Source organism: Coloeus monedula (genome assembly GCF_965178545.1).
Source record: "Coloeus monedula genome assembly, chromosome: 3".
In the NCBI taxonomy this organism is placed as follows: Eukaryota; Metazoa; Chordata; class Aves; order Passeriformes; family Corvidae; genus Coloeus; species Coloeus monedula.
In genome coordinates, this window is record NC_138783.1 from 36,187,404 (window position 1) to 36,211,635 (window position 24,232).

Sequence of the window (24,232 nt, forward strand, 5' to 3'; positions counted from 1 at the left end):
GTTCATGCTATAGGCAAAGCTGATAAATGACTGTACCTGACAAAACAAGCATGCCCAGACTGCAATTGGATAACACTGCCTGGCTCTAGAGTCACTAGAATATCTCTGTGAGGTGCTGGTCTAGATTCAGTCATCTATTACTTTTCGTTCTTAAATGTTGTTGAGCAGCAAATTGGGGTGCAACACATAATAGTAAAACAAGCATCCCAAAGGAACAGAAAATACTCTTTGCTAAAGTATGTGAATGTGCTTTCATCTTTTACTTGTTTGATCAAATATTTATTATTTTGAACATGGGGGAGGAAAAGGAGGTATGAATTTTGATTACAAAATATTTGTTTTCTTCGAAGAAACAAGATCTAAAGGTTTTGAAAATAAAATATAGCAGCCTTATTTCAAGGCTCCCTTCCTTGAGGCTGTCTTCTATATAAGGCTACATCAACTCAACTTTGAATTGAAGTACATTACTCATCACTTCATGCTATCCTTCAATAAAATAAAACAAACCCATAAAAGTTTGGCACCTGAGGACAGCTATGTCATGAAGAAGAGAGCCAATACAGTGTGCGTTTAGGGTCTGACTTACAAGTTCTATGTAACTACACCTATCAAAAATTATTTAGCTACTATTCAAACTTTAAAACTCTTCCCTGCCTTTATTAAAAAAGTGCTGTGACAGTATGAAGTGCACTAAACTGTACTACCTTGATATAGGAAAAAAAATATGAGGAATCCCCTTGTTTCTTCTGTGAGTTGCTAAGAAACAAAGAATCTGTTGGTTCATATCTCATTAGGTCTTCTCTGTTTTAACCTTTACTCTGTATTGCTTTGAATGTATTTTTTTCTTTTTTTTTTTTTTTTGTCACTGTTCATAGCTGCAAGGCATCAGCAGCAAAACAAAGTTTAAAATTGTTGCTTCTTAAAGAGCAGCTTAATAACCTCTAAGCAGACTTTGACACAGGGGTTTTTTCCCTATATATATATATAAATTATTATTATGACAATCTTCCCACTGGCAGTTAGCATTCATCATAATCCAAAATGGTATCCTAGAATTCTGTCGTTCAAAGGATGGAGAAACTCCTTAGGGTGTTTACCTGTTCCTTACAAGCAAAGATGGGAATCTGAGCAAGTATTTTAACTGGTAACATTATCACGAGAATGTCCATAAAAATGTGTTAATTTCAGTAGGGAGTGCAGCTATAATATAGCTTGGTAGTGCTGCTAGAAAGAGAATATTCACCTCAACAACTTGCCCTGATAAGGGAATTACAAAACAGTACTCCAGAAAATATTTTTTGCTACTTCATTATTAGTTGGCAACATGGTGAAATAGTCAGGAAATCTTCCTTGGGTTTTGTTGTTGTGAAGGTGAATCCAATGTTAATAAATTGAACTTTTGATACTGATAGAAGAGAATTTCATAAACAAATGTGTAGGTTGAGAAGTCACTTGTAAAGCCCTCCGTATTGCAGTCACTCACTGCAAAGCCTCAGCTTAGTGTTATCCACGTGTAACGTACCACAGACACAATATTCTTCAGCAAAAAGTTTTGTAGTTATTGAACATACATTACTGCTTTTTGAGATCTTCATAGAAAAAAAAAAAGAAAGATAGCTTGACAGGTTGGTCCCAGATTTGAGTCTGTTAGAAAATGTACATTCAACGTTTGGTCTTCTATTCTTGATAAAAGATCAAGGTTCACTTCTGGGTAAGGGATCAGAGTAAACAAACAAACCATTGTACAGTTGTTTACAATCTAGTTCCCCCGTCCCCTATATTGTACACACAGTTCATTGTAATACTAAAGCAAAGCACTTGGTATGTAACTGGATTAACAGACTCCTTATAAGCCCTCAAAAATAGATTCAGTGTTTCTGAAAAGCCCATGTTTTTTTAAGGCCACGATAATCTGCCAAGAGTCATTTTGTCTTTAAATCAGCATAATTAATCTGATGTTTCCACTTCTCAAGTAATTCCTCTTCTTCCCTTCCACTTCTCACAAGATGACCCAATGCCTCTCACTCTGTCTGCGTAAACACTGGAGATCTTGAAGACTTGGCTGTCCCCTCACTACTTGCTTGTAGTTGTTGAGATCCAACATCGTCTTGAACTACATTCACAGCGAAGAAGAACTTTGAGTATAATCTCTGATGAGGAGTGTGTCATATTTGGGAGAGGACGGGATGCAGAGAGCTGATTCAGAAGCCGGAGAGCTGGGAGATGCACTTCCAGAATCGATGGAGTCTCTAAAAGGAGAAGGAGGAGTTAAAGCCACCAACTCCTCCAGGTCTTGCTTGGCTGCTGGGGTCTCTGAAGTGCCTTCTTTGATGCTGTCATTTGAAGCTTTCCTAGCAGACTGTGAAGCGCCATTGACTTCAATGGCAGGAAGAGGTTGGATCTCTGCAAGTGTGGTCATTGTTGTAGGGAGCTGGATTTCCCGTGGAATCAGGTATGAAGAGCAGAGAGGAGCAGCCCCCATTGTCCCTGGAGTAGATGTTGAAAGCATCATAGAGTTCAGCTCGCTGATATTGGCTGTGAAGCGAGTAACGACACTACTGATCTGCTCCATGAGGGAGCCTTGAGAGGAGCTACTTCGCTGAGGAGGTTCTGACTGGAAGGTAGGGGCATCATCTTCTGTTCGGCTGACAGAGGCAGTTCTGTGGCTCAAAGTGCTGATTGGTGAGGGAGTCTGTGGTCGGTACTGAGCTGGGTATTGCTCTTCGGCTTCCGAAACGTCATAAAGCGTTTTGGCACTCGCCTCGGGAAATGTAGCGCTGCTACTGTGTCGGCTACTATCTGTGCTTTTAGAGAAAGGCTTGATCACTGCAGTTTGGTTGGGGTTCTCTTTTTTGTTGATGTGGACTGACAACCGCTGCCAAAGGTGTGCTCCTCGGCTGCTTTTCTCATTCTGGGCCCAGGAAACTGATTTCCCGTTAGAGCTGTAAACACAAATAAGATAAGATGGTACCATGCATCAACGTTAAAGATATAGTCCCTGTACATATACCACGGGTATATGGTATTTCAGACCTTATATTCATCATAAAGCTGACTGTGATTTCACCTATATCTATCACAATATATCTATATCTATCATTTTTACCTGTATGTTCTAGGAAAACAAGCAGTGTGCCAGCTCATTTTACAGGCCACTTGTGCATCCAGCCATCACCTGTTCTGTGCTAGTTCATGGCCACTGCTGACCCCTCTGTTGAGGCCATTGGGACATAGACAGTGTCCATCCTGGAGGAGGGAGAAGCTTGATGGCTTCCCTTCTGTTGGACTGGTGTCTGGAAGAGGGGCTGTGGGACTGAGGGATGTGTGGAGGAGTGAGGAAGAATTAAATGTTTGAAGAGATTGAGTGAGAGACCTGGACTAGCTAGATTGCAGGGGGCGGGTATGTGGGCTGGCCTGGGAGCTTTCAGTGGTAAGGAGCTTTGTATAGTGTTCTGAACATGGATTCCTGGTATGGGGCAGGGATTATAGACTGGGAGATGAAGAAGTGTAATCTGTTAAGGGGGAGAAAAAAAATCTCTTGGTATCCCATCACTTGGAAGTATTGGAGCAATACACAGAAAGGCGTTATACTGATTGTAGGTAGAGAGACACTTCTAATGGGTAACTACTTCTTCATTGAGGTACTTGGCAAGCTAGATGCCACTAGACAAAAGAAATATTTTTTTTTTAATTGCAGGTTGGCTCAGAGAATGAAACTATATTCCTAGTAGGAAATAAATACCTGACAAGCTATGCAAGCAGCTGCTCATGGTGACCTGAGTTTGGAGACAGCAATAAACATTTTGCTCCACTTTTCTGCAAAATAAGTCCTTTTAGGGTAAATTCTCTTTAGATCCCATCATACTCTGCTCTTTATCAAAGTTGCTTATTTTTCTCCTCTTGATACCTGAGAAAAGCTAACTGTGGCCTTTATAAACACACAATATTTCCTTTTACATCTTCCTCAGTCTGATGAGCTGATGTTCATACATACATTAACATATAGTTCTTGGAAATAAGGAAGATATTAGAAATATTTCTTAGCTGAAACAGACAATGACTCTGAAATGATGTCAACAGAAGAAACAGTCTCCACGTACAAATAAACATGATTTATATATAAAATGCATCAAAACTTTAGATGATTTGCTTTGGTTTCCTAAATATTTGCTATAGTCATTTAGGATTTTTGAAAAGACAACAACATTGGACACCCTGGCAGATTATTGCAAATTTGATTTTTGTTTGCTTTTTAAGTCTGCGATAGATATCCTCACATGTTAGCCTGCAGCATAACAGTTTGCAAAGCACATAGTTTACTGAATACAGATGACTTTATACCAGCCTTCCTGTGGAGGCTTGCCTCAAACTATCAATTTAATAGCTCTTCTGGTCATCTAAAGAAAAAGTTGCACACTGAGTGTAAAACAAAACCTCCTTGTGGGTTCACATCCGTGATTATGTTACATGAAATTACGATGGATCATGTAACACAACATATGCTGACAGCTTTCCCCTTCAAAAACAGCATGACAGAATCCAGTAGACAAACACAATGTAAAACAATGGGTACTTTAAGAGAGGGTAGACTGGGAAATGATCTGTATAAGTACATATGAGTTCACCCTTTTGCTGCAATGATCACCAGGATGTTATTCATATCTTGGAAGCTGACTGTTAGGCCCCTGTCCCCAAAATGCCAGGCAAAACGGCTGGTGGCTTGTAACTTGCTGTTCAGACAATCTCTTCCTTCTGTTGTACCTCAATCAGAGCAAGAAGGAAAAGCAAAGTCTAACCTGTAGCACTGCTCACTTTGACTCTTTGATTCAATCACACTGTGGGTGTGGTTCTGGACTGAACAGGAGCTGTCACTAATGCCTTCCAGAGTAAAACTGTTCCCACTGAGGACTACGCATTTGTCTCCTTGCAACACATACTCAGTCGGTGTTGAGAACTGTTTGGGAGCCCTGGCTCACTGGTCATGCTGAGTCCTGAGCTCAGTGGGAGCTCAGTGACAGCAGCAGGAGCAGAATTTGGATTGTTTGGCAGACAAGATCTTGCCTCTAGTTCCGGTATGATGACCATGAAGCCTTGTCCCAGGTGTTGCTGAGTTTGACCTGGACCAGGAGGTAGAATGATCTGTCACTTGTAACTTTGATCAGACAGAAAGAGAGGACATAGATCCAGTCCTGGATGTCCTGCTCGTGACGTCTTAGAAGGATCTGAACAGACCTGCCTGGCACAGGGGTGAAATAAATGCCATTAACATGAAGGATTGGTCAACGCAAATAGAAATGCTTGCCCAAAGAAAGTGGTATATTCTAGCACCCCTCCTGACTTCAAGCATTGGCCTAGTACAGATGTTCAAACCCTTTAAATGTGTACTAAATGCATGTAGATATTTTCATGGCCTGAGGGTCAGATAATAAGAGTTTGTGAAGGGAACATGTTCCCCCCTCCCTCGTCACAGTTAAAGAGACAATTATTAAGGAGAGATATGAGGCTGAAAAACCTGGGGAAGAGGAAAGGATGAAATCTGATTTTGCATCTAGCCCTTGGCAAAGAAAGGAAGAAAGCTAACAGTTAAATCTTCAGTGGAGCAAGTCACCAACCTCCCTGAATCTCAGTTTGGGTTTGGGTCAGTCTGGCTGATACACTCATTCACTGTTTTTGTACTCTGCCCAGGAGTAATCTGTGCATGTGGCTCTCATGTTGATCCTAGGGCTCTGAAGGAGACCCAGTTGCTGTTTAATGTAAATTTTGTGCGAAAGCCTGTAAGACTTGACCATTATTCATTGCAAATTCCTTGACATTAAAAACTGAGTAGGACACAAGGTCCACTCACTGAATAGGTGGTGAGGCATTGGAACAGGTTCCCCAAGGAAGTGGTAGAGTCAGCATCCCTGGAAGTGTTCAAAACACATTTGGAGGTGTCACTTGGGAAAATGGTTTAGTGGTGAACACAGTGATGCTGGGTTTACAATAGCACTCCATGATCTCAGAGGTCTTTTCCAACCTTTTTGATTCAATAATTTACAGTAAGGAGTGAGCCATATAGCTAAAGTCCTAATAACCTTCGAAGCAATAATAAGAATTTCCCTGTCAGAAATATATCCTGTGCTTTATCATGCGGTACCTGCTTACTAGGAAGTCAACACTGGACTGAAGTATGCAATCATTTATTGCCTCTGTGAAAGGAGAACCACTTGTTTTCTTATATTGGCATAAAACTGGGTTGTGGATAAATTGCAGTGATAATACTTTAAGATCCTGCTCTAACTGCATATTGATTGGAACACTGTCAAGTTAACTGGAAACCATGCAGTGCCCACAAATTAAAAACAGAGAAATAAAACCAGATCACAGACATACATTAGAATGTCTAGGAATGGAATTGTTTACATTTACTATGCCCAGCTCTGCCTTGACTCTTCAATGATGGGAAACTCTAGGACAGTGAAATTTTTGATTTTTCTTGTAAACAGATTTTGGCTCCCTCAGTTGAAAACAGATGAATTGCACTTTTGAACTCCCAAAGGAATTCCACTACAAAGTTTGGCTGAATACAAAGTTTTCTACCCTACTCTGCTCTTCTGCTGACGCATTGCACTGAATAGAGCAGAGTGCAGCAAACTCAATCAGTGATACCAAAATGTTAGCAATTTTTTTTTTTGTAAAACAAAGCCCTTTTCAGCACATTTTTTTGTTTTAATTTCCTTTTTTATAGGTTAAAGGTTCAGCTTTATGCACAAGAGAGATTTCCTGAGAACCAGACATAGTAATTGTTTCTCCATTGTCTTTACTAAAAACTGCTTTGATTTTGATAGACTGGCTTTTTCTCTGCCTGCTAGACCTACCAAGATATAATATGTACAAGAAATGAAATTGGAAAAAATGAAAGAACTTCTGAAGTAGCTGCTATTTCAAATATTTCTTCTACAGTTGACCACTTGATGAGAGAATAGCAATTAGTTTTCTTTGCCATTTTTTCCCCTTACTGAATCTCTTTAGAGACACTTGAATTTTGTCTTTAATGCTTTTCTTCTATATCCATGAAGGGTATTAACTGCTTCTTATACACTTAGGTGTAGAAAAAATATTCCTCTCCCTTTACACATATATTTTTTTAACTGTCTAGAATTATCTTTTGTTTTGGTTGAGGTAGTAGATGTTTTGTTGCAGCATTTTTTCCTCTGTGGTATGATTATTTATGAGATGGTGCATAGGTCTGCCGCAAGGGTTTCTTTAGCCAGGTGCTAGTGAAGCAAATTTGTTTTGTTAGGTCCTTCAAAATGCAGAAGAAATGAAAAACAGGAGGAGAAATTGAGAGACACAGCAGCTGAAAACTCTCATATTTTAACAAGGGTGCCATTCTCATTAATTACCCAGAGTTGCTAAAATTAATTCTGATGACGGGTGCCTGGGGACTGGTACTGGGTACAGTTACTGAAAGCCTATGCAATTTGAAAATAAGTCACTTGTTCTCTTAATATCTTTGACTGAACTTGGAAAATCAGTTTAAAATTATGGAATTAATTTTTTTTCAAGAAAAGTTGGAATTCATAGTTTTATAGTATTACTCAGCAGTGGAAACCAAAATATAAGTGGAATTATATAGGTTAATACAAACATTTAAGGGAATTTTTGTTCTCTATCACATACTAATATGGATATCTAACTCCATATTTGAAGTGGTATAGCTGCAAACAGACACTGGACAATAATCTGATGGAGACATGTATGATATGTTTGCAACTTGTCCTCATGTGACTACAGTAAAGCATGATTTCAAATTCTTAAATTTGTAAGTCCATGAATGAAAGTTCATATTTCAGAACACTGGTCTAAATTTTATGGAGCTAAAATTGGTGGCAAATTTATGCCCAGATGTTTCAATGGTGAAGTGTTGCAGTTAAGGTATAACCCAAACACTGTTCAGAGTTCTCCTGTATTTAAGGGTGATGTCTTCCTGTGTTATCCCCAGAAGCAGCTGGCAGTGGTAAGCAGGATAAACTTCTGTACTTGGCTCAGCCAATATAACTTTCTGCCAAAGAGAACTCTTGTTATTCAAAGTAAATAATAAATAAGTAAGAACCTGTTTTCCTTTTAGACTCCTTTGCTGAAACCTTATTAAAGACTCAGTGACATAATTAGTCTGCCTGAAAAGGATTTGTGTGCTATTTGTAGACTTATTTAAAACTTGGTTCTTCACAAGGGATTGTGTGTGTGTGTGTGTGTGTGTGTGTGTGTGTGTGTGTGTGCCTGTGATGAATTTAAGTAGGGACACCTATGCACTTTCTCTCATCTTGTCACTTGCAATCTCAGATCATTATTCCTTTTGCTTTTAGTGACCCAAGTTCTTCAGCCCTGGGAGAATGCTAGTGCCTGGCAACATGCTAAAGAAATGAAATTAAATAAATGGTAGAAGTGGTGAACTCCCGTATACAACTATGAAGACGCAAGTTCTAGTTTCTCCCAGAAATATAGGACAACCTGGATAACTGGGTGCAGAACCAAAGATGTCTAAACTAGGTCAATTCTACCACTGTAATGCTTTATGTTGTTACCATTTCTCTAATTTTGAAAAGCTTTTAAGAAAACCTCTACATGCCTATGTAATTGTTTCCATAGGTAAAAGACAATTCTGCCACACACAAATATACTGCTAGTGATATATCACTCAAGTTATTTAGTTTAAATTATTCTGATATTGCTTTTCCTATGGAGATAAATGACAACAAAACAGAAAAGAGGAATGATACAGGAAAAAATAATTTTTTCACGTCCTGAGTTCTAGAAATAAACACTTTTTTGCAATTATTTTTCAGAGTAGTTTTCTGTTGTCAACAGTGAGAGCAATTATTTATATTACTCCACAAACTATAATCTGTTGATACCTCCTTTCCTCATGAAAATCCCAGCTGACATTTTTATGAATGACTTTAATATGTAAGGATAAAAGAAACGACAAAGTGAGAGAGAGTTGATGGACAAAACCTTTGCCAGTGACCTCCCAGTGCAGCCACCAGTGATGCTAATTCCAGCAGCTGCTTCAGCAGCATGCATGGTTAGAGTGGGAAATGGAGAGTCCAATATCTGAATGAAACATTTCTAGTACACCAATGGTCATCACCCAAAATGCAAGAATGATCCTGGTATCAGATGTGTCTTCTTTCCTCTACTACCATGACCTCATTGCAATTATAAATTAAGGTAACTAGAGCTGTGTTACACATTTTGTCCGAATAATGCCATTTCAAGCATCTCTGAGCACATTTCTGCTACACTGGAGCATTCTATTCACAGGATGGAGAGAGGACAATGGCACCTCTTGAACTCTAAGTTCTGCTTCCTGGTGCAGCTACATGCTTTAAGGTGTTTTCAGTATTACTTGGTCAACGTGATTTTTCGTTGTTTTCATTGCTAAAGGTATGAAATAGAAACTGGGAGAAATAGAAACCATCACCTTACCTGACACTGAAATCAAGTGTACAAGCAGTGCACAAGAGAAAGAAACACAAAAACCACATACACACAAACAAAAAACCAACCAACCAACCAAAAAAACCCCCTCATTTTCTCTCCAAGTTCTATCTCCAGAGTCAACAGTTGATTTGACTTCTATCCTCTGCAAACAGCATGAAATTGGAGAAATTTTAGATGTTTGGCATGCCTGATAAATAATTACAGAACTATTTTTGCACATGGGATTTAGCCAGAAAATTACTCCTGTAAATTATTAAGCAGTTTCTTATTCATTGGATTTAATCAAATCAGAAATGCAAATATGATGCAAGAAATGCAAAAGAAATGATGCCGTGATGCCTGCTTTGTGAAAGCTTCCTAAAACATCCCATTCCATAGTTGATTTTATCATATATATGTGAATGATGCTCACAGGTGATGCAGGATGTCATAACTTCCCTTAATTAGAAATAGCCTTATAAGGTTTCACATAATGTACCCACTACTTCTATTTTTGTGTCACTTTTCATCTTGAAAAATCTGAAGCCACTTGTAATACTAATATAAAGGGGTAGTTAGGCCCTGATGTGGAAAATGTCCACACTGGGGTTGGGACACATATATAATGTTGCACAAGGGATTTGAGGACATGAGCTGAACAACACTGCCCAGTATGAATTGCATGGCATTATTTAGACTGAAAGACTGTAAGTGAAATTTGGTGTGTATCATGGGACCTCTTTGTCCCCTGAGATGATGAGTTTTTTCATCATTCACAGATGGTCAGGCCCCTGTATCTGTCTTTTTCCATCTGTTCTTCATCTCAGTGACTTCTAGAACTGGTCTGGTACTTACTGAGACATGAGAATGGTACCTACTTTCTCTTCTGCAATGTCTGAGTTCTCTCTGGGATATTCCCAGGCTATTCAGTGGCAACTCTACTGAGCTCACAAAATTGGACAAGGACCATTGGCCAGGACATTGTGGCTGGAGACAACAAAACACAGCCATCAAATGCAATTGGACTCTCTGTTAAGCAGCAGGTGTTCTTAACTGTTTAAGTAAGTCTTGCAGCTGACAGTCTTGCTGTGGAACTATTAGACTGACACAGTTTCCAGTCTTTTTGACTGTTAGGGCATCCTCTTTAACAGGAACCTTTTTCTCCTCTCTACTTGACTCAGATCGATTACAGTCTGGAATGCAAACAGATTCTTCACTGTGAAGATATAAAAAAGATTTTTTTCAAGGGTGTATATATGGCCAGGCAAAACAGAGCTGAATACTGTACAAAAAAATACAGTTGTCTGACAATTACATGTACTCTTCCACTCTTCAAAATTCCATTATATATTGATTGCAGATAGCTTTCAAATGAAGAATAAATATTTCTGAAGGCAATGCAATGTAAGAAAAAAAATCCAGATGACACATGGACAAGAAATAATTCCAGCTGACAAAATATATACTTTGTGTACAACACTCAGCAATAAATGTTTCTGATGTTATTTAAAGTGCAGGAATCCTCAGGTGTGTGCTATGTGGTGTGAGTGTTGATGGCCCTATGTATGTGTGTGAATACTGCACCCAAGGGAAGCATAGCACTGTGCAAATGAGGAAACACTTGGGAAAAGTGAAGGTATAATTTGATCACCCTGTGCTTTAAGGTTATATTTATAAATATCTTACAGGGGTTGATGAGGTAGATGAGTAGATCTTTTAATAAATGGTAAAATGGTTCTAACACTTAGTAGAACATAACACAATGACACTGCTTCTTAAGAGCTTTTTTCATGAAAGATGTATAACCATCTTTAACATGTATGTGCTTATTCATTTGTGAAAGGAGATGTATGGAGAAATGAAATTTCTGTCCCAAGGGAGTCCAACTTTTAGAAATCTGGCTGGACTCAAGAATAGCTGAAATCTCCAAGAATTTAACAGAATTAAGTAGTTTCAAATATTTCAATAGAAAAACATCAAGGTTGCCATTCTAAAGCAGTTAATCCCAGTAACATTAAAAAAAATCTAGTATTTGATATTAATTAAATTGTAACATTGGCGCTTAATGTCATGCAGTATATAATGGCAATAAAAAAAAAGAAAATAAGTATATAAATTAAATTAAATGGGGAAAGTTATGAAAAAGATGCTTTAAATTCTATTTAAAATTACTTTGAAACCTTTCTTTAAAACTACTGTAAAACTCAGTACTTTTCCACAAGATATTTTGATTGAGAAGAACCAACATTTTCATATTGAAAATGTTTTCATCAATCAGTTTTTCTCTCTGCTTTTTAAAATTCTTTTGGTTGGACTTAATATAACCCCTAATATATAGCGGGCCTACCCTTACTCCAGGTTTGAATGCTGTTTCTTTTCATCTGTCTGACTGGCTTAATGTGTAAGATTTCTCCTCCCCAAAGCACCATTATTACAACAACATCACACAGGACATGTGGTTCAGGTCACTGGAATGAACATGGTGCAGGGTATTTTTTGGCAGTCAGATGGAACACAGAAATCAGCAGTGGCAACATGTTTTAATTTTTTTTTTCTTTTGTAAACATACTTTATGGGATACACAGGAATTACAGACAGAGGACCTGGCCTGGAATTGTCCAGGGCTGCTCCTTTAGTTCACAGACATATGACACTGACCTAAGGCCACTTGCTCTTTGCTTACCTGGTCATTGTAGCTCGCCCACCATTCCCCATACTCCCTTTTGGGGTGAAACACTCTATTTCCGACTTGTGCGGGGGGGCCAGTCTCCTGCCTTTGTACCTAATAAATCACGACAACAACAGGAGCAAACAGAGAGAAGTGATTGTGTGCTCAGCTTTCTTTGACAGCTGCTGTGCAAAGGGCCATGCACATGAATGCTACTGTGGCAGTGGTAGAGAAGAGTGCAAAGCAGCTGTGGGAGTGGTAAAAAAACTGCATAAAACCCCAGACTAGTGTTAAAGCAAACAGGGTTATGCAGGATAGGTGCTCACTATTTTCTTTATATATATCTATATCTCTATATAAGATGACCCAAATGGTTTTACAGAATAAACAGCATGCTAACATTTTATCTTTAATAATTTTTGGAGTTAGACCAAACAGAGTGAACCAGTTTAAGGGAAGCAACACTTAAATTAAGAGTCAGTGGGAAATCAGCTGGTGGCCATGTTCTCAATCCTAACTTATTTCCCTGGTCGTACATCTCTGTAATACATGGCTTGTTCCACTTTTCAAAGCAAGCACCAGTGTAGTGGAGAGGTTGGGTAAAAGTTGTGTGGGCTCACAGTTCATGTTGTGAATGGGACTTCCCTCTCAACTGGCAACAAACAGAAAAGTTGGATAACTTGCTGAGATCTAGACATAAAGTCAAGGGAAATCAACCCCAAGCCTAGAGCCCAGTGCAGTACTATGCATATTTTACGTACAGGACCTCACACTTGGATGAAAAATTCACTAGGATAAACAGTTTAATACTTGATTATCTAATTAGTCCCCGGATAGGATACAAGATAATACCTGGTCATTGTTGACTCACTGAACACTCAACTGGGATGTGAGTAATGTACAAATCTCACACTGTCTCTCCTCCCAGTAGTGAACTTCACCCTAATCGTACAAATTCTTGTGCTAGGTGTTGAAATACCTATTTAAATTCTTTAAGAAAAATTTTGAAAAAATACCTGCATGTGTCTTCTCAAAGAATTTGTGATATCCCACCCCCAAATCCCATGGGCTGCACTGTGGGCATTTAACACACTTCTGGGGGGAAGCTTGTGCATTTAATTCTGCTAAAATCACAGAATAAAGGACTTTTTTTGTTTCTCATTCATTAATCTGATCTGGATAACAAAAGTACCTTGAAGAGAGCTACCTTGTAAAGGAGAAATAACCTGAGTACAGAGAAAGTGAGACTAGATATTGGATGCAGTTGCAGTAGACCCTCAGATGCAGTGTGTATTACATAAATCACTGATGAAGAAGCTTAGTGATTCTGAGAGTGAACCAGAGACAGTAAAATTAGGTGTATAAGTGCAAAGTCCTTTTGTTTACAAATTATAACCTTACTGAAAGGAGGAACAACAGCAATTTTGCAGACGGCTACCAAGGTTTTAAGACAATCCAGGATGTGGTGTATGTAGCGCTCCCAGATAGGCATGAAGCTCGAACAGGACACATATGTATTACATGGAAGGTGATTCCTAGAGCAGAGGAAAAGGTGGATGGGCTCAGAGAGTAGATAAATTTACTGAAAAATACAAATGAAGTCAAACTGGATCATACAAAATTAATCGGGATAGCCAGAGAAAAAGAGCAGAGAGAAAAGAATGTGTAGAAACTTCACAGAAAAGGAAAGGAAATAAACTTGGAGTGAAGGTGTTAGACATCAAAGAAAGTAGAATTTAGGAGGAGCAGGACAGAAATACAGTTATGTTTAGACTAAATAACCAAAAGAGATATTTTGCCGAGCAAGGCAGAAGGAAAAATCAAAAGTAGGAAAAACTGGGAGACTCTAAATGCTCACACTAAGCAGGATTCTAGAAAGTAGCCAATGAAAGGAAACAAGAGGTGTCCTTGGTAACTCCATCCTGAAGAACCCCAGGTTAGAATGGATGTGACCCAGATAAATAAGCCCCCACAACTGTCCATTTCACATTAGCATAATTTTCACTACCATGAAAATCAGCAGAGACACTGTTATGAATCCCTCAAGTTTATCCATCCACTCAAGAGCAAATTGCACCACCAGAAACCATACATTGTCTCATAATACCTCAAAGTCTTGACCCATAGTAACTGCTACATTGCCATTCATTCGTGCTAAATGTCCATGTAATTACGAAAACGGTGATCAAACTCTAATCAATCCTCCTAGTCTGCTAAGTGCATCTAACTCTTGAGGGGAACCTCCAAAATTCTTTGAGTGACCATTCCGGAAAGGCACACCAAAGATTCTGCATAAAAAGGGTTTTCAGCTTTCAGAGCAGGCACAGGAAATGCTTTTGCCTCAGAATGTATTGCAGAATGTCTTGAAAAATGTCCCCTTTCAGGTTGTTAAAACCAAGGATTGCTTTAAAAGAGCCAGTCTTTTGAGAGGGAAAACCCTCAGACATTTCTTTGCAGTTGACATAAGAAATACTAAAGTGAAAAGTAAAAGGTGTTTTGGCTTTATGGTATTTATGGAGGAGGCATAAAACACTACTGTGTAAACATTATTTGTAAGAACAAATTTATTTTCTCCTTTTCTCCAATTCCAATTCTGTTAAATGATTTATAATACTTTGGGTCATCTTTAATGGTTTTTTTCACATCTTTTGGTGGGAAATTGTGATCTGCGTCATTTGTTTTTGCACTGGAGCAAGCTGTCTTAAGGAAGATATTTAATGATAAATACTAATATAAGTGTTGATTAGTGACAGGAGATTTGGGAAGTAATTCCCAGTAACTCAGTCACTGCAGAGCTTGTCCATTTGCCAAATACTTGGTCACATCTCTCTATCTTACACAGCAGTATTCTGGTCTCTCCAGAGGGCCTCAGGAGAGAGAAAGAAATTTACTCCTGGGCTGAGAAACCATGACTGTACTGCCTTGGCTTTTAGTGAACTCAATGTACATGTGATAAATGGTAGGAAATACCAGTGAATCTGCTCAGGTTTGAAGGACTTCTAGACCTTTTTCTTGCCTTCTTCACCTTCCAACAAAACTCCTCTTGTAGACCAATACTAACGGATGCCATGGGAAACAAAAGGGGAATATGGGAATCATCATCCTGAATAAGATCAGTAGTGATTCACTAAAATGATGTAGAAATCAGATTTTATATGTGTGTAGGTACAGATCCCTACATCATTATTATTATTATTTATCATTAATTATTTATTAATTTTGTTCCTGTGCTGACAAGAGTCTCTAGGTATGGGCGTTTTAGACTATGCCTTCACAGTAGATCCAGGTGCTGGTATCCTGATGGTCTTGACTTCATGTTAGGGTGAGACTCAGGTATGTTCATGGCCCCTCCTACCTCTGCTCTTTCTCAATTTCCATGCAGAAGGTGTTGGATACCTTGATCAGCAGTGCATTTCATATGGCTGCACATCCCCTATCTGGAGGATGTCAACAGGCCAGACCTAGAAGGTGTGCCATAGCCTACATTTGTGAATAGCTTGGTCAAAGATATTGTGAAATCCTTGAAAAATAATCTATGGATAGAATGTGGGTGGTAGTGAGCAGGTTCTGTTAAAATGTCCACACTACACAGGGTGAAAGAATTCCCAAAAGGCAAGAGCTTGCTATAGCAAAAAATAGTTGTTTCAAACAATCTGTTCTCTGAAAAAAAGAAAAAAAAAAAAAAAAAAAAAAAAAAAAGGAGCAATTAAAACCTGGTTTTTACTCTTAGACGTAAGGGGGTTTTGTTTCTCTTTTTTCAGAAAAAGGTTTAACTAAATGAAGATATCTCAGGGTATCTTTGGATTTTTAAAATGCAAAGCAAAGGTAATTTGTTGTGTTGGAGACAGAGAGCTGTCATTAATCCCTATTTCAAATGCAATCTCATACTGCCATGCAGAAGTGTTATTGAGCACCCAATGTGTGCTTGACACTGTTAACTTACATAGAAGCAGTATTTTTCACATGCAATGTTCCTTGATCTTGATATTAAGAAATTATGAAGAACTTACATTTCATAGCAGCAGAGTTAAAGCTAGCCTTTAGATTAGGTAAGACATTATATGTTTAATGATCTCTGCATAAATGCTAACGAATGAAATACAAACAATATTTAGTGATTTAGTGTTGCTACGGCAGGGGCTGCTTTGAACTACAAACATGCTGTGTTCTTGAAAATCGATTCTGTGAGATCGGTCATGGTATCTTGAAATTGCAGCATATTGCTCTGAGTATTTTGAAAAGGGTCTCTGTTTATTTTGTCAATTTTTCCCATTTATTTAATGGCTAAAATAAATTGCATATTATTAAGCATGCCACTTTTTTAATTTTTAAAAAAATTGACATATAAACATTACTTTCTTATTAACACAATTTCAGCAAGTAAAATTGCTTTAGAGCCAAACTTACAATTGATTTTGTTCAAGTACAGCAAAATATTTTACTTTTTTTAAAGGTTATTCTAATTAAGCAATCATATTTAATTGCAGCTGCTGAATTAAAATGACATTTTTGATGGAATGATAAACAAAGCATTATACTGGCTCAAGGGAAGATTAGACTGATAGCAAAATACTACCAGTCTGTTTATTTCCATTGTTCCTGAAAGGGTTTTTCCAAAATGCTGGACATACCATTGTATAGGATATTTCTACAGTAGGGTCTTACCTATATAAAGGTTCAATATATAATGCTATAGCCAAAACTACAGCAGATTAAAAGAACCTTGTGTTTATAAATTTTAGCAGACATCTGCCTTAAATTTCAGTCACTGTCATGAAAAACTATCTGTCACCAAACACAGCTCTCAGCCAGATGAAATGCCAGCTCTTCCACCAGTCCACATCAACATTCAGGATACAAGTACAAATACCATTCACTGTAATTCATATAGGTGTTTCCACAGTGGCAGACTGGTTTGTGACTTGGTGGACCTTGGAGGGAGGGTGCATGTCCTAGTCTTCTGTTTATCAGATTAATTACAGTGCATCAAATTAATTACAATGCCAGTTCATATCAAAGTTTGCTCTAGAATGAAGCAGAATTTCCTTTGGTAGACAAACCTGGCAGGCAGGACCTACATCGTGCATGCCAATGAACATGAACATCTGTGCGGCTTCTCCGAGTGCTCTCCAGCATGTGTGATAAGGACAGTAATGATATAGTATATGGTGGCATTTGTTTGTCATCAGAATTTTGGGATACAGGCTTGAAGATGAAAAACAATATGTAAAAGGGATAAACACTGCTATTAAAAGATAAAAATTCTTTCTTTCCCTAAATAAATATAGAATTGTTGCATCCCATCTTCACTGTTTCTTCCTGTTCTTTTTTGCAGTACACTAGCAAGACTGCATTTTGCAACCTAGAGCATATTTGGGTAACAGGAAGCAGGGAACTGTTCACAATGTCATTTAATATCCAGACTTCGCATATGATATTTGTTTCAAAATGATGGTAACAGTGTCTTAATAATACAAATAATGCCAAATATTAGGCTTGAAGACATGTGCTCAGTTAATGCAGCCAAAAGATTATATCAATCAATCAATCAATCAATCAATCAATATTTTAATTAAATTTAAGTTGAGGGGAAAATTCAAAACAGCAACGCTAGCACTGTACACAAAAACCATTGTAATAAGGTCATTTAAGAGTATAAACTCATTATACAGATGGAATGTTTTAGCAACAATTTATCAAAAGCTTTCAGTAATACCTTTCACTGAGTTTTATAAATTATTCTTCAGTCATTTAAAAGTATTTGAAGTTTAATTAATCACAGTATCAAACTTGTCCAAAATGACACCAAGACTAAATTATTTAGGGAAAAGTGAAGGACTCAAACTATTCAATAACCTCTCAATCTAAATTTTTGTAGCATATTTGATTAAAATAGCTCCAAATGATCCGTTTGGGAACTGATTCATTAATAAATGCAGACTAATCCATCAAAAGGATAATGACTTTCTCTGAAGATCCAATTTTTTTATCCTCCATGCATCAGAATTAAATTTTAGCAAGGCTATGAAGCAAACAAATAATATCTTGTTGTATCAGTATGCCTAGATTTTATTTTTTCAAATAAGAACAATACCCATTGGGCCAAACCTTCACCTCATGTAAATTGTTATCTGCTCTAATTACATGAAGTCATGTAAGAAGCTTACGCCTCACTTTTCTACCATCAACTCAAAATGCAGAGGCAGCTAACCACTTTTGTGCAATTTGTCATCAATGGTCCCATTAAAGAGCATCTGGAGAAATTAACTTATTTTTTGGTACGCAAGGAGTTTTCAGTGGCATCTTTTGCCCTACAGTAATCTGTGGTCCTGCTTTGAGCAGCTTTTCCACTTTTCAGTTTCCACAAGGATTTATTGCATTGGGGTGGGCAATGGCTAAAAGCTGGTCATTGTTACAGTTCAAAGATGGTGCCAGTCATTTCTAGAATGTAACTTCTTAAGCATTAGTTCTCCCAATTCACATTCTTTGATAATCTCCCAATTAATTCTCTGTACACACAAGAGCAGATTAGAAACACTAAAAATCACCTCTGAATTATTTCTTTACACTATAAAACGATTCTGTTCAAGATTTCAAATAATGTTCCCCGCATCTTATTTTTTTTTCCCCACAGTGAAATAAAACTGGAATTGGAAAGATCTTTTTGTGTAAATATGTTCTAACAGACTGATAGGGTATTGAGTGGTATAAGACAGGTGGGCTGAAACCTCTCCTCTGCCATTGACTGATACTAAAAATAGTTTTACTTTTCACCAGAGTAGAAAATAACTATTTCTTTTTTTCCCAATCAGTGTTTGTTTTATACAAGACAGAATGGCTCCACCAAGTTCCAGTAGGAAAGCAAGCCATGCTGCCATCTCTCACAAGCTGTGGATATTACTCCATACGAGAGCTTGTGCACCAGGCTTGAGCTCAGTACTGTGGGATTACAACCTCTTCTATATTCAGCTTCATATTTTCCATGTTTAAATCAGTTTAACTACCTGCAGAAACTGCAGAACCAATGATTTTTATGAAATCTGTGACTGTTATTCTAGAGTTTAGGAAAGTTGTGTTTTGCATTGTTTTGCCAGCCAATGGACCTGATGGAGGGTAAGTCTTAGTGTACTGTATGACCAATCAGATCACCAGGAATATCTCAGCCCTTTGGTTATGAAAATTGTGAGTATGAACCTATAAGCTATGCCCTGGAAAATCTAGTAAGTAAAAAGCTTTTAAAAATTAGTTTGGAAGTGAGGTGTAGTGTTCTTTTATCATGGTTAAAAATGTGTCAGAGAATTCGTTCAAGCTGCATATAAATGAAGACAAAATTGGCACTTGTACTATAAAAATGTGTCCCAATAGAATATGCTGTGGCAGAAGCTCAGGATCAGTATCTTTCTCAATGGGTGTACACATGAGGAATGAGAAACAGCTTCAGCTTTCCACAAAAATCCCTCAGTTTTTCTTGAACTCCATCTTCTTTACAGGACTAGAAGCTCCATGTCAAGCAACAGAGGGGTTTCATATTTCAGGCAACTTATCTTGCTGAGGCATAGGGAATTTGAATCTTTCACATTTACCTTTGAAACCCTCATGCTGATAATGCACACATATACTCTAAAATTGATCACAGCTTGATGGCCATGACTTCATATCTATCTGCTTATTCATGTATGTGGCTTTCAATCAGTGAAAATTTGATACCTGGCCAATGGGAATTGCATGAGTTGCATCTTGGGGACCTTGGCATGTAACCAAGACAGAAGTTTATTCTTGTGGGGATTCCCATTTGTCTGGAAACTCAGTGTCTTTCCAGGACTTTCTTAATAATGTAGCATAGCAGTAGTGAAACCTTGAAGAAGTTTCTCACATTTTCAATTCACTTGGTCTTTTTCAGTATTTTATATGGATTTCAATCATATTCAACATTAGAAGTACTGTTTTAAAATTTTCCTGAGGGAAAAAGAGAGGACTTTTGGAGAAAATTCAATTCAAACTTCTGAAAAAACTCACCCCAAGATTTTGGTGCTGAAATATGGTGCGCTGATGCATGATATAATGCTTAGACTGGAATATTTCTAAACCATGAATGGCAGATTCTAGGCTGATCCAAGCATATTTTCTTATTTTCTGGTCCAAAATAGGTTGTGTTTGAATTGTAACAAAACAGATATAGTAAATCATAAGAGGGAAAATAGAACAGATAAGGGAGAAAACCAGCTGTTCCTTGCAGAAACAGAGCATGCAGTGTGATGGTAGACACCTGTTTCCAAAATACTTCATTATGGCACAGTTTGGGACTGCTTGCTGTCTAATTATACACTAACTTGAGACACTGGTGGTCCAGGACTGAATCCAATTCAGTGGAAAAAATCTACCTTGCTTACCATGTTTCCCTCATAGGAGGCATGGAATGGAAATTAACAGCATGTGAGCCCAGACACCTGATGGCTTTTTCTGAGATACCAGTGAATCACTTGAGAAGGAAACACCTGATGCGTGAGCATCTTTGTTTAAGTTTAGTCAGATAAAACACAATGACTGTGATTTATATAATAAAAATTTTGTGGTTCCCCTAAGGGTGTTTGGCTTGCTAGGACAAGGGATCCCCAGTCCTGGATGAAAGCTGTCAGTCCTATCACTTCTGCAAATGGCATACAGAGCAATTCTCAGTTCTGTAATCATACAATGCAGAACAAACTTTTTAAGTGGACAAGACAATACATTAAAAAACAAGTGAGTAATACATTTAGTTTGACAGCCATATCTTATGTTTAAATACTTAGGAAATACTTCATCATATAGTAAATCCAGGTAAAATAAAGTACCACTGCCACACCAAGTTATTAAGCTTTAGTCTCAAAAAGATTTGCAAGAGAAGTGTCTATGATAAGGTGTAGAAATTTATGTGTGAGTTTCTTCTGTTGTCTAGTATTGTGCTGTTCACAGCTGTATGGAGGAATTAGGCACAAAACACAAACATTCAGTGTATCTTGAATATACCTAACATTATCTGGCTTAGCTAGTGATTATTCTTTCCTTCTGAGTGATCATAGCTACCTGCCTGGTTTACAGATTGAAAGTGCTGCTCAACCTTCTGGCTTAGTTACTCATTAAGAAGATGATTGTCTTGTTTTGTTTCAGGAGGGTACTTTTGGCTTGTACTGGGCATCTATCATCTTCTCTCTTTTGAGAAAAATACTGGTAGGATTTTAAAGACTTAATAACATATATATATATGTGAAAGACAGTATTTAGGGCTATTTTTAATACTTTGCTGGTTGCTCAGAACAGTTTATTACTTGCTTAAAGGAAAGAAATCTTGCTTTTCTGCAGGTACTTGTGGGGAGATGTGTTTAAAAGATCAGTTTTTGTAAGCTTGGAAAGTGGAGTACGTGTGGTTTGGCCCATTTAAAGACACCTTCCGGAAGACATAAACAACTACAGTGGTTAATTTTTTTGTGTGAAATCCAGGGCAATGATATTAGAAAGATATTAAGAGGAGTTTTTGAACATCTGCACTATTCTCCAGGTCAGGGTAACATGACTGAGACATTTTGATGTGCTGTGTTGACTAGAAATATCATAATAGAAATATCATCATAGAAATATCATAATAGCAGCTCTTGTAGCAGGAATATACAGCCTTTATCTTACATGGAATAGCGAGTTATTTGAGAATGAGGAGAGGATAAATTAGCCCTGTATTTTTGACCCTTGCAAAAAGGCTGCGTAGCATAAGTGATAATAATTCCTGGTACTTCAAGGTAAGATTTACTTAATATATTTATGGCCTTCCTAGTGTCTGTGAAACTAACTGGTAAGATAACTGGAATCAGATGTTCCAGATGCCTCTCTACACCAATTGTATGGCTTTGACTCCAGCTATGTGGTATTCTCCTTTGTGCAATCACTTCTGATAATGTCAGGTTTGTTAGCCCTGCTTTTAAATGAGGGCAGAATATCTTTTGGGGAGTACTGCTGAATCATGATAGCCTCCATGAAATGGTTTTAATTTCACTGGGTAATGAGTAGTTTTACTCTCTCCTTCTACATATTTCAGTATGTGAAGATTCATTCCAACACAGCTTTCCTGATTTTCTTAATTGAAGAGCACCCCATGCAAAAAGTCATTTAGGACTGTAACAGATGCACTGCTTTATTTGGGCAAAAGCAGTCTTGTTATCTGTCAATTTGTGGCTGATGTGAAAGCTCTGAGTGGCGCGTTGGAATTATCTGTTTGACAATGATTTGGTGCAATACTACACTGTGCTATAAATTAGTGTCAAGAAGCGAAATGTTAATGATAGAGGCCCCTCTATGCACTGGTGACTTAAATAGCACATTTCTTTAAAATTCAACAGTGACTCACTCTCTTTTAAACAAAACCCCTCTGAGCTATTTAAATAATGCCATGTAGTTCTAGTGCATATTTCCTTTGATTCTGAATACTTTGGTGTTTACTTGAATAACTATCCAAACAATCTTTTAAGCATTGTACTGAGTAATACCTTGAAACCTATTGCTTTGTGTAACCAGATTTTTTCAAAGAAATGCTTGATTATCGAGTAAAATGAGGGAACTCTGCTCATTTTCTACACTAAATGGAACTGAAGCTGACAGTGGTTTTCTGTTCTTTCTTGGAGATTTTACCAGACCTAGGTGAAGTCCTGAGCACTGTTTTAAATTTACTCATCACCTTTTAGGACTCTCTTTCATGTAATCAAATTGGCATTGATTGGAGAGAATTTCCCAGGATCGATGGAATCATTTTGCTCTTGGATGCCTAGACCCTTCAGGCACACACTGACTGAGCACTACTAAACTCAGTGACACCATCACAGTTTAATCAGCTGAGGACTCAGACACACATATTAGGAGAATCTTCCTTGTTACAGTTTTGTGCATTGATGAACCCAGCTGATGACATGTAAGTTTTTCCCCAAGTTTCAAAAGCAAAATTCTAGTTCTTCATATCCAGGCAAATATGTCAATGTATCAGCTTTCTGATGCCATTTTAATTCCTACACACACATATTGGGCACTCTCAAAGCTCTTTTTGGATTGAAGTGATTCCCAAGACAGTGCTATTGAAAAAGAAGTCTTTGTTGATGATCTTTTGTATTCTGCTAATATCTCCCTACTGCAGGTATTATTTACCCATTGAGGGATATAAAGAAATGAAAAGAGAGTCCTCAAAAAGAAGAAAATGCATCTTGTCATTTAGAATATTTATTAATGGGGTATGCTCCTTGCTTTTCAGAACAAAATAAAGATTTTAGAGTAACGTCTTTCCAAACCAGATCTGAACAGATGACAAAAAATTCCTTCCCAAGCCCAAGATCTTCCTGTCATCTATAACTTCATCTTGTTGAGTAAAAAAGTTACAAGATGACAAATTTGTTCTGCAGCAAAAGTGAGGGAAATTAATAATAATCTCAAAGAGGAATGCCTTCTAGTGAAGACATATTTTGAAGAATACCTCTTTAACAGTCCCAAGAGTTGCTATAGGGCTTCTAATTCAAATACCTCAGGTCATTTATGCATAATGATAGAGATTGCAGAAAAGGATATTTCAGGTAACCATCACTTAATCTGAAAAAGGATTTACCATTTTAGAATATCATTCTACTCTGCACCTGGAAAGAAACAGGAAAAATAACCCCCATAATTAACAGATCATAAGTATAAAATATCTTGTAATAGACTGGCCATTTTTGTACCACTTCAAAGTCTCTGAAAGAGAATCATTAGTAATATTGTGACAGAAAAAAATAATCACTTTGGCATAACATATCCCACAGGTATTAATAATAAAGTCCTCCCTCAGGTCTAAATAGTGGTTCCCACAAAAATGGAAGTACAAATTGTTCTTGTGCCATGCCAACTCCAGTTGTGAATAATGACATGTCTGGAAATATTCATAGTATCAATCCTAAAACCCATGTGTGTTTCAGTGAGGAGAACACTCTAGCTACTTGTCACTTCCAGACTTGATGTACGTAGCTGAGAAATGACAAAATTATTTCTTTGCAGTTTCATATTGACAGACTTTTTGTTTATGCCAGAAGTTAAATAACCTAAATTATCCTCATA

The 24,232-nt window shown here is 37.6% G+C and overlaps 1 protein-coding gene across 3 annotated transcripts in view; it reads right to left on the minus strand.

The window, feature by feature from the left end:
* Window positions 1-2,119: 2,119 nt before the first annotated feature.
* The window catches only part of GRM5 (glutamate metabotropic receptor 5), a gene marked incomplete at both ends in the record, with an annotated part of 232,629 nt that continues 210,516 nt past the window's right edge, over window positions 2,120-24,232 (minus strand). The window contains 3 exons of one of the 3 annotated variants that reach the window (XM_082277726.1): window positions 2,120-2,942; window positions 10,520-10,681; window positions 12,149-12,247. In XM_082277726.1, the coding sequence (XP_082133852.1) occupies window positions 2,120-2,942; window positions 10,520-10,681; window positions 12,149-12,247 (1,084 nt within the window). The remainder of the gene's footprint in view (window positions 2,943-10,519; window positions 10,682-12,148; window positions 12,248-24,232) is intronic. The other 2 variants (XM_082277728.1, XM_082277727.1) reach the window with 2 other exon arrangements.